The sequence below is a fragment of the Labrus mixtus genome, chromosome 13 (assembly GCF_963584025.1).
Source record: "Labrus mixtus chromosome 13, fLabMix1.1, whole genome shotgun sequence".
NCBI classification, from domain to species: domain Eukaryota; kingdom Metazoa; phylum Chordata; class Actinopteri; order Labriformes; family Labridae; genus Labrus; species Labrus mixtus.
In genome coordinates, this window is record NC_083624.1 from 2838331 (window position 1) to 2850446 (window position 12116).

Here is a 12116-nt window from a genome sequence, read left to right on the forward strand (position 1 = left end):
TTAATCCTAAAACATACATTTTTGTTAAAGTCAGATGTGTGTTGTGTACAGTTTCTGCGTGTTAAACCCCCCCCCCCCTCTCTCTCTAGGTGAGGCGTGTGTGCAACAGCCAGGTCTGGTGCTGCTGGAGGATGTGTTTGCAGTGAAGGTGAAACGGCGGCGAGCTGCAGGAAAGGAGTCAGGGGGACCGGTCCTCGGCGTGGCTCTCTTCTGCGCCAAGAGGAACGGGAGGAGGCTGGAGGAGGAGACGCTACACCTTCACAATGGCTCTTCAGAACACACTCACACCTGGTACAACAAACTGAAGGAGCTGCTCACAGGTAACACACACTCATTTAGATGACCATGTAGCACATTTCCTTTAAAAAAAAAAAATACCTGTCTTTGATTTGAATAAGTTGGGTCAAACTGCTTTTCCAACACATTTCCAAAAGCTGTAGTGTCCAGAGAGGTTGGGAACAGTTTAATGTTAATAATTTGATGAAATAGTGTTGGACAGTTTACCCGGTAGAGCCGTTACTATCTATCAGAGTTCTTGAACACATCACTGGCCCTGAAAATATCATGACATTGCTCTTAAAAAATAAATAAATTAAATATTAAGGAAACGTTTGGATACATTAAATACCAACCAAGTTAAATGTAAAACTTTGACAACGAAACCTAAATATATTTACAGACAAATAAACCTGACCTTTGATCCATCCAGAATGTCATCGATGTAATCTTTTGTTAGTGTCTTGACTGAGAGCCGCCTGGCATGGGAATTTAAATACTGAGCGTTTAAGTTTCCCATATTCTTTCAGTTAACATTCAGAGTCAAAGACCATTCCAATGGACTGATGTGTTTGTAAAAATCAGGAGTACTGTAATAGCTGAAAATCTATTAACTGATATTTTAACATTTATAAGCAATTTAAGATTTCATTTTTACTGTTTACAGCATTTCAACACAAAACACTTTTTGATAACATATATTATAGACGCAAAAGTGCCATATGCTTCCCCTACAATCATTACATGGCCATGCTTTCTTGCTGTAATTGGGCTGTGGTACTGCAGTTCATTCTGAATGATTTGAAACACTGAGTGGTGTATAGAAAATCAAACATGTTTGTGCGTTTTGATGGATATGAGATATCTGTTTAACTCAAGATTTCTAACTATTGACCCAGTTTGGAGCCTCCTTTCGCCGTCCACAGAGTCTCTATCAGTTTGATTGTAGGATTTGTCTGTGACATAAGACGCTGAGATCCATTGGAAACATGACTCAGTAATTTTATGAGCGTCACACTGTAAGATGATTACACACACACACACACACACACACTGCTGAGTAATACTGTTATTATCAGCACTAACTTACTAAGTTACGTAGATGGTCACCTGTCAATCAGATAGAAAGAAGGATGAATGGAGTGATGAATAGTTTTAAGTGTTAAGTATTCACACCGATGAACCCTCGAGTGATCTGGTATAAACAATAAAGATAAAGTTGTGAACATCACAGCTGTTATTAAATCTTGAATATCAAACCGTATAAAATGTGTGCTTGCATGTGAATAAAGAAATCAAGGAAATTACCCATATTTCAATCAAAGGTGATATTTTGTTTCTTTTATCTAAGAACCAAATGCTCTCAGGGAACATAAATAACTTTATTGGGCAGGAAAAGATTCTGATACAGAAGATTCACTTGTTGGAGCTTGGTGTGAATAAGACTACCGTAATTTCCGGACTATAAGCCGCTACTTGACGCGGCTAATTTATGGATTTTTCCCGCTTTCACAAGCTTCGTGCCGCCAAAAAACTGAGCAAAAAACACATTATGTGACGGTGCTCAGTTTTTTGGCGGCATGAAGCTTTCATTAGACCAATGAAATTGCCGAACGGGTTAAGGTGAAACAATGTAACTGTTTAGTTTACTGTTTAGATTAAACTTCCCATCATTCTGATTACCGTACTGAGAAATACAGGACCTCATATTACTTTTGCTTTAGCTGCACCATGAGGTTTAAATTCTTGAGAAACATTGCTTGCAGTATCAACATCAACAACAAATGGTGAAAATGGTACAGTTAACATACCTGCTTAACATTAGCATGTTGGCATTTTGAGCTTGTCTGCATACTTATATAGCATTTAGCTTAGCTTTGCCTTCTTGCTTTAGATATTTTCCTTCAAACTGTCATCTTAAAAGTGCTTTTTTTATGATAGTTGTTGCCATAAGGGGTTTCGTTTTACAGTATTACGATATTAAACTTTAATTTAGAAAAAAAACATTTGTCCTAAGTACATACATACATACATAATTCACTGGCCAACACTGGGAGCAGTTTGGGGTTAAGTGTCTTGCATTAAGACTCTTCAAAATGTGACTGCAGTAGTTGGAGAAAGAACCAGTTGAAAGTTGGCTGACTCTACCACTGGGCCACAGCCACCCCATGGTAGTTAATGGTAGTACCTTTGCTTGCTAACTAGATCTACCTGGTAGCTTATCTTTACATGACAATAACTGGAAAAAAAAGAGCTGCTGGTTTTCCTCCTATGATCACCCCTCATTGCAGGTCTGTTTTCTAAAACGGTGCTCCAGGGATTCATGATAGACTCCACAACCTTGTGTAATTTGGAATAAAGTAAAGAAATGTACGTTTATTTTACAAAAATGTCTCTTTGCATATATGACCATTCAGCACTGCAGATTCTGGTTTATGAAACAGTCGTCTTCTCTGCAGTCTATGGATGGCGTGCACTGACAAAACAACTCTAAACTGTATAAATTAGGTGTACATTGACATCAGTCTTTACGACATGTTAGCTAGTTGTAAGCGAGATATAGTGCAAGCTGCTCTACTGGTAATTTTCTCTTTTTCTATCGGTCCATTTGTTAATCTGTTTAATGAGGTGAGTCACAGTTACATCAGACAAAAGAGCTAATCTGATTATTCCACCGGAACAAAGTGATACAGATTACACACACACACACACACACACACACACACACATTCAGCAGCACACAGTTACATCCTGTCAGCAGTGGAATCATGTTGTCTGCAGGAGAGATTAGCTAGAACACTGTCTACACATGCACGTGTGTCCAGTTCACTTTGGTTCAGAATGAAATCCACTCTGCAGAGACTTGAAGCTTTAGCTGATACACACGGCATGGCTGTACAAATGTGGACAGACTTACCTCCTAACCACCTCTAAAGGGACTTGATTCAGGCGCCATGAGGATTAATCTGTTGTTACAGTGGGTTCACCAATGTCAGCGAGTGTATCCATATAAGAGAGATCCTCTCTGTTTCCCTTTGTTATATTCAAGTTAAGGGCTTTATTAGTTTGTCAGGAAACAAATTTTATTGTCCAGTAGCACACATTCATACCCCACCCAAACCTCCACTTCCACCTGCTTAGGTACAAAGGCGGTCAACCCCTCTGACACACCTTGCAGCGTGTAACGCATGGTGGCGTTATGATGGGACAAAGTCGTTCCACCTCCAATCCGCCGTTGGAGGTAGTGACAAAGACATAATGGGGGATCGAGCTGGGAATATGTAACGTCGGCGCCCTGGAGGCAGAACAGTGCTATGTGTCTGTGCATGCCTGAGTGTGTGTCTACTTGGACCGCCGCTGTGTGCTCACACACTTTGTGCTCATACTTGTGCTTCTCTTGGTGTTCTTAATGCAGTGTGAATTTACACAGTGGGACACCAATATTACTCTGTTACAGAGGTAGTGCGTAAGTAGAGGTGCGTAATGAAGGCGGAACTTCATTACAGCGCTTGCAGAACCAAAGTCTGCGAGCAGGCCGCGGCTAATATCTGACGAACTGAGCTGACACTATTCTTGTTTCAAACTTTTCATCACTGTTTTCAAATTTGCTCCAGGGATTTTCTCTCATGCAGCCACAAGAGCTTTAGCGGGGTCCTACACAGTCTCGATCAGTGTTCTGGCACACAAAAGGTGTTTGAAAGGAGTTGATTTCAGAGGTCTGAATCCAAAGCTGTAACATCAAACTAGAAAAACTATAGCCTTGACATTTTTAACCAATTTCTCAGTGTCAAAAATAAATGAATAGCATGTATTAATTTTGTTTGTAAAAATGATAAATTTAGAGCTGCACTAGTTGATTAATTTATGTTCAAGATAAAATGAATGTAATGTGTTATATATAATGGGAATGAGGTTAAATAAGTAATAGATCATAGATGATCTAACTCTTGTAAATGCCCCTCTTTATACGTTCCTTCAGCCCTCTGTTTTGACCCTTTGGCCTGGCTTTACTCCCAACGCTCTCATCAGTCATTTGCAGCTGTAGCAGATTGTCATTTTAAACTAAAATATTTATTAACACAGCACCAATCAGCACACAGATGCATTTAGCTGCTAGACTGTAAAACAGTGGAGCATTGAGCAGCTAAAGAGGCAGATATTGTTTTTATAAATTAATACAATTTATTAATTGAATGATTGAATTAGTACATCGCACATGAATCAACCTATTAGCAATACACGTTAAAGTAAATATGCTGAACTATACACAATAGCTGAAATCCATTCATAACCCCAAAGCAGGTACTTACAAAACCATGAAATAAATTTTACAAAAATTAGACACCTCAAAGGACAACCGTCAAGACGGCACACAAGAAAGTTCACAAGAAGATTCACAAACTATTTAAATTCATTTAATACATTAAAATTAACAGACCCAAAAAAGAAAGAGCAAATTTTAAACATAATAACTTCAGGTACGTGACACAAATAAAGCTGATGCAACATTCACAGTTGCGTTGTTGTTTTTACAGCTTTTGCAGAAAAAAAAAATTCCCTCTTGCTTATAGTAAGCAGGCCAAAGCTTTACACAAATCTCACTCTGTGTTAGACTTCATTAAGTGTTCCTTTTTTCATCGTTATTCCCACAAAGAAATCAAATTGCGTGAATACGGGTAACTTGTACCTTTTGCAGCACAACTCACTCCTGACAGGATTTTTTAAATAAAGTTCTGGATGGATGTTGCTGCAGACTGAGGTTCCCAGACGCTGGTTTCCCAGGTGCACAGTGGTGGGCGGTGCCGGCTGACACTTAACTCACAATAGAAATGTTTGAGCGCTTGGTGTATGGATTTAACTCAGCCAAACACACTTTACAATTCAGGTTTTCTGTTGGTCCGATGATGTGCGTTCACACAAAAATTGTACAAGATACACATAAATGAGGAGGTCAGTAGGTCACTCGCATATGCTACCGTCGTCCTGTAACCATGGCATCAGTCTGACATGTTATCGCTGGTCACCTGTCTGTCTGTCCTTCTGTCTGTCCATCAAACCAGATTACACATGAGGCCCTGCAGCAAAGTCACAACTTCATACACACACACACACACACACACACACACACACATGAATGGCTCACAGGTCGTGTCAGCTCGCATGGTCACACCGCACATCAAACTGTGAGGGCTTTTGTGACTTTACACACCACGACAGAGGACTCTGTGTGTGTGTGTGCGCGCGCGCGTGTGTGTGTGTGGAAGGTAAACACAGTCAGTGGCTCTGCTGCCGTGCGGACATTAAGCCTATTTTCCAGCCAGAGGTCAGCGTGAAAAGTGTATTGTTGTGTGAATTGCGGTGTTGCAGAGCGGGCAGCCTCGCCGCTGCAGACACCATGACCACTTCTTAACCTCCAGGTCCTAACATTCAGCTGCACAATAATGAGCAGAGAGCAGAAACGTTATGTTTCCAGAGCGTCATTCTGTGCCGTTTGCTGTGCGAAGCAGCTGCAGAACGCTGTGCAGAGATTGAATGGTCGTCTGTGACAAAAGGCGAGCGGTGATGCTGTATAGAGTCTGTTTCCATACATGCAGTCAGACGACGGGATGGATTGACTGGGGTTGTTTAACAGCACAACAGACTGACAGGCTGACGATCATGGAGCTCATGGGACAGCCGCTAGCCGATCTAGCTTCAGTCCGTTGATGTGACTCCTCCCAGCTCAATTGTCTCGTCAATCCGATGTCTGTCAGTTTTTTTGCTCGCTAACAGAATTTTTTTGTTTGCCAATTCGAAATCAGTAAGTGTTAGGCAGATAAACATGTGCGTTGAATAGTCATCATGAGCCCTAAAATCTACCTTCAAGCACAAACCAGTGTCCACCAATGTAAAGTACTATTCTCCAATTAAAAAAACATGAAAATAATTCTGAGGCAACCTCTGCAAAATGACAAAGGCTGTAATAACCAACACAACAGTTAAATGTTTGTTTTACCGAATGCTTTGTTTACTCTGTAATCTCACAGGTGTGCGTTATACATTAACCTGTGTGTCCGAGGAGTCAGCGAGTGTTTCTATAGTAACGACATGAGAGAATCCTTTCATCCTCTCTATCTCCCTCTTTCATATTTAAGTTGAGGGCTTTATTAGTTTGTCCGGAAACAAACTTTATTGTACAACAGCACACATTATTCTCCAGGCTCAACCTCCACCTCCACCGCCACCTGCCCAATTAACATGAAGGAGGTCGAAGCCCCTGACACACCTTGTATTTTGGTCTTATGTAACCTAGCAACTCGGTCACTTTCAGTTTATCTGTACAGGTATAATATTAATGCAGCAAAAATTAATATACCCTAAACTGTGTCTAGAGGCATTATAACAAAGTGTGAAGGAGAACCAACAGAGTTTCCAAACCCAAGAAAAGATTCTCTCAGACCTAAAAAGACAAACGTATAACAGCCTTGTCAACTTGAGATGCATATGATTACTTGAATCTTGTTTTCACATGTTTATTTGCACTCGTCTGCAGCTCTCTCTCACTAACAGAATAGAAGCCCTCTAGTGAAAAAGGCTGGGAGGGGCGGGGGAAGTTTGGAGACAGGAGGGGAGGGGGGAGCTGAGGGATGAAGGAGGTGTGTCTGAAGACAGAATTTGTTTTTGACAGAATTCTGCTCTGAAAATCGCATAGTGAGCCTTTAGAGTAGGTTAACGTTTTCCATTAAATGTTGAAAAGAAGTAAAATATCTCAAGTTCAAGAGTTGTCTTCTAGATAAGCATGACATTTTTTGCACACATTTTAGGTCACCAAAGGATGACTTATACCATAGGATTCTCTGCGATGCGATGCAGTGAAATACGATGCCCATACGATAACTTTTGGGCTTTTTATGCTTTCATCTAGAGACGAGGTCAGAAATCAGGTAGAGAGAAAAGGGGTAAAGACACACAGGAAAGGAGCCACGGGTCAGACGTGAACCTGGGCCATCTTCCTGGAGGACCAAAGCACACATGCAGCAACCTCTACTCCAACAGAGCCACTACAATAACCATTATTACATGTTGAGCCAGCCACTGTCTCAAAGAAAAGTAAACAAACCAGCATTTTTGCATAAATACAGGCAGATACATCATGGGGCAAGGTGACCTGACTGGATCTGCTCTGATATGTTTGTTCCAACAGCTTCAGGGATTTCCAGAATACTTGTGTTACTTTTTAGTTTTTACACTCAGAGTGGACTTCAAAACGTCTCTAAAGCTCTTCAGATCACATCACTCATTAGGATCCGATTATTCTGGACGTTTAAAGCCTTTCATTGATTACTACCGCCCCTGTCCTCGGATGGAGCCTCCACCTTAAAACAATCTCTTTTGGTCAACAATATTCAGCAGCTCAGTCCTCTATCGGAAACTCAACACTTCTCCTTTACAACACTGGGATTGTTTACCATGGTAACATTTTAGCAGCGCCAAAGCAACCTGCAGCTGGAAGGCTGGGAGATGATCTCATGATACTCGATCTCTCTACGTCTACCTGTCTACTCAGACAAATATCATCAAATGGAATGACATGATGACCTATGTGACCGTGTGTGTGTCTGAGATTAATATAGAGGGCATTGATCATTCATGAATCAGGTAGTTAGGTTAGCAGGCAGGTGGAGAAGCTCCTTTTTTTTTTTTTTTTAAATATTTATTTTTGGGCTTTTTGTGCCTTTTAATGGAGAGATAGGACAGTGGACAGAGTCGGAAATCAGGGAGAGAGAGAGAGGGGAATGACATGCGGGAAAGAGGCCACGGGCGGGAGAAGCTCCTTTTAAGGCAACCATGAACGAATAGAAAGAATAGACTGATTCTTCTGATAAAAAAGTGTTTTCAATATCAATATAAGAATGAGGCGTTAATGTGTCCTGCTATTTTTATTAATTTTAAAAAGGTTACATGCCATATTGACAGAGAGAGAGAGAGTGAGAGATTGTGTAGGTAATGAACTAAACTTTGTGGCTGATTGTTACATCGCAGGTCAGCTAAAATAGATGATCATCTCTATGAATAATTAACAGCCAGGACAGGTGCTCTATGGTTTCCCTTTTCCACCTTATTTACAGTAATTCATTACAGTAACTCAACAAACCACAGAAGAAAAAACAACCCTGACTTTGTGCTGTTTTTTCTTTGGGTGTTAAATTGTCACTTCAGTTATCATCACCTGTCTGAGTTGCATAATTTCTGTTTTTTTTTTTTTTTGGTATTGTGATGGAAATTAAACCTTTAATTACCTGAGTTTAGAAACTCTTAATCTGACATTCAAGGACCTGCCTTGTTAAAGAGGGGTAATGCAGTCTTAAAAAAGACGCATCATGTCAGCATTGTGATGTTTCTTTTTGTGAAACTGTGAACCCATGTATGGATTTACCACTAAGATTTTTAATGATAAGTACAATTATAAATTCCTTTCTGAAATCGCACAAAACGTCGTGGTTGAGTTATCAGAGAGACTGTGGGAAATACAAATTCATACCCCATGCTCTAAGTGGAAAAAAAACATGTATTCATCTGAATTATGCATGTAGTTTTAGTTTTTTTAATACTATGACAGTTTGAGTCAATAAAGGAAAAAGTAAGTCAATTTACTTGCTGACCCCCGTTCTCTGAAATGAATGAATGACTTGAACTTATTTACATCTGTTTTGTGCAATAAGTATTTTTTGTCTTTACTTTCCACAATAAAAATATTGACTTTTTGTTTCTTGATTACAGTTCTGCAAAATATTAAACTGTAACCACTCCATCGTATTGTTTAGTCAGATTCTTGCCATCGCACATCGTAGTGTCACCTTGACCCTCAGTGTTTTTGTCCTACATCTCATTGTAAGGCCCCGTTATGACCATTTCTCCCAGTATTCTCCCGGGTCCTTTAGCAGAGGGCAGCTGTGTGTCCCTTTTAACATTCTCAAGGACTTACATTCAGAAACCAGGATGTTAAATTCATGTATTAGATAGATAGATAGATATTTTATTGATGCTGAGGGAAATTCAAATATCATCAAATCATGCAGGCTGTTGAGAATATTTTTCGGGGCACCGGCACTTCTGGTAAATAAAAGAGTCCTGTAGAGAGAAGAGGGGTGGCAGTCTTTTGGGTTTCTCCTCACAGGAACGCCTAAAAAAGCAGTTCAGAGCTGTGGGGTGAAGGCAGGAGGTGGTGCCCTGCGTGTGTGTGTGTGTGTGTGTGTGTGGGGTCATTAACAGGGCGAGGTCATGGCCTTTTGGGAGCAGATTATAGTAATGAGCTGGATAATGGAACCGGTGTGTGTGTGTATATTGATCTGTGCTGGTCTATGGGGATTTATAATGCGGTCTCTAAATCTGCCTAATGATGAGCTGTACAGGGGGTCAGTGTGAGTGTAAGTGTGTCTGTAGTTTGAAGTCAATACCGTTCAAACACACACACACACACACACACACACACTGTGCAATAAGTTGCAATTTCAATAAACACATAGCAAAAGCCTGAATTTGTTCAGGAGGAAATTGTTGCAACCACAGGTATTGTATCGAACATTAAGATCAGAAAACAGGTGGACACTGTGATTCAAAGCTGATGTGCACTCTTTGATTTTTGTTGAGTTATTGCACATTTGCACACACTTATGCAATTTTGAATACACTTGATTATGCATCACATATTTTTCTCATACTGTGCATGCCTAGATTGGTGATGTAAAATGATTTTATGAATAATCACATCAGTAAACTGGTGTTTACTCTTACAGTTACAAACACATTTTATCTGTTCAGTTTTGTTTGAATTGCTTGAAATGCGAGTTTGGGTCTCGGTTAAATAAATACGATTCATCCTCTGGGAAACATGAATGTCGGTACAACTTTCATAGCAATATATAAAGGAATACAAATACTAAACCAGAATGCTGGATTGACTGATGAGTTCAGATGCGTTAAGCTATTTTGACTTCAGAACATTACCTTTTTTAACCTGTAAAGTTTGTTTTTGTTTTTTTATATGCAGGGTTCAGTCGTCCCAGGTATGTGAAGGTCTTCATCAACCCCAGCAGCCACAGGAAGGAATCAGTTCACATCTACAGAGAACACGTGGCTCCTCTCTTCAAGATGGCCGACGTCCGCACTGACATCACTGGTCAGTTCATCCACTTGTTTATTATTTTATTAATCAAGTTTATTAAAAAAAAAAAAAAAACACAAGTGATAAACATTGACTAAGTGGGCGGGGCGTCTGAAGATTTTACATGATTTTATAACTCGTGTTTTGTGTTTAAATTATTTGTCGGAGCAGGAGACAAGGTGAAATCTGTGTGTGTGTGAGTGAGAGTAAAGGAGGTCCAAAGGTCAGTGTTAATGGCAGTCTCTGGTTGCTAGGTAACCTGATACTGATACAGGGGGTGGAGCTTAGCCCATCTGTTGTGACATGGAGACATCCTCCTCTCCTCCCCTCTTCTCTCCTCCCCTCGCCTCCCCTCTCCTCTCCTCTCCTCTCCTCTCCTCTCCTCCCCTCTCCTCCCCTCTTCTCTCCTCCCCTCTTCTCTCCTCCCCTCTCCTCTCCTCCCCTCTCCTCTCCTCTTCTCTCCTCTCCTCTCCTCTCCTCTCCTCTCCTCTCCTCTTCTCTTCTCTTCTCTTCTCTTCTCTTCTCTCCTCCCCTCTTCTCTCCTCCCCTCTCCTCTCCTCTCCTCTTCTCTCCTCTCCTCCCCTCTTCTCTCCTCTCCTCTCCTCTCCTCTCCTCTCCTCTTCTCTCCTCTCCTCTCCTCTCCTCTCCTCTCCTCCCCTCTCCTCTCCTCTCCTCTCCTCTTTTCACTGTGATGCCTTTAAAAAGTTTTTGACTCACACAAACATACACCGACTAGTTCTGCACGGTATGAGGAAAATATGCAGTGTGATTAGTTACATTCTTCAATTTTGCAATAACAATATTCATCCATTCATTATCTATTCCGCCTGTCCTGTTCGGGGTCACGGGGGGGGGGGGGTAGCCTATCCCAGCATTGGGTGAGAGTCGGGGAAACACCCTGGACTTGTCGCCAGCCAATCACAGGGCTGACTTGTAGAGACAGAAACATTAACACTCATACCTACAAGCAATTCAGAGTGACCATATAACGAGCATGACTTCCTGTGGGAGGAAGCCGGGGTACCCAGAGAGAACCGATGCATGCACAGGGGAACCATGAAAACTGTTTGCACCAAAAAAACCTTCTTACTGGGAGGTGACAGCGCTAACCACTCCACCACTTTGCAGCCGCAATTAAATATGAAATGTGATGAGTGATCATTAAATAAAGCGTGATTATATGTTAAAACTCAGTTTGATGTCTATCTGCTGTTCTTCATGTTTTACACACCTTTTGTTTGCAGCACAGTTCCTCTCCTTTTCTCCACATTTCTCCTGGTTTCCTCTCCTTCTCTTTCTCTATTCCTCCTCATATTTTCTCCTCTCCTCCTCTAAGCAGATGGTGTGATATCCGTTGTCCCACTTTTTTTTTGGCAGCCTTGAACACACACTTGTGTACATGCGACCACACACACACACACACACACACACACACACACACACAAGCATGAAGTCCATCTCTGTCCATCTCAATGTCTCTCCATCTGTTTCCCTCTCTCTCCTTCTGTCTCACTCTCTCTTTCTCGTCCTGTATCTCTCTCTTATGTTTCAAACTCTCTCTGCCTGTCTCTCTCTCCAGTGACCGAGAGGAAGGGTTACGCTCTCTCAGTGATGAAGGAATGCAAGCTGGATGAATTCGATGGGTTAGTTGTTGATCATCCCTCGTCTCTCTTTCTCTCCTCTATGAATTACCTGG

At 41.2% G+C, this 12116-nt stretch overlaps 1 protein-coding gene across 1 annotated transcript in view; it reads left to right on the forward strand.

The window, feature by feature from the left end:
- Positions 1–12116, forward strand: part of cerkl (ceramide kinase-like) — a 32626-nt gene that overhangs the window by 7394 nt on the left and 13116 nt on the right. Inside the window, exons 3-5 of the mRNA XM_061053141.1 lie at positions 90–320; positions 10307–10435; positions 12000–12063. Coding sequence (XP_060909124.1) covers positions 90–320; positions 10307–10435; positions 12000–12063 — 424 coding nt within the window. The remainder of the gene's footprint in view (positions 1–89; positions 321–10306; positions 10436–11999; positions 12064–12116) is intronic.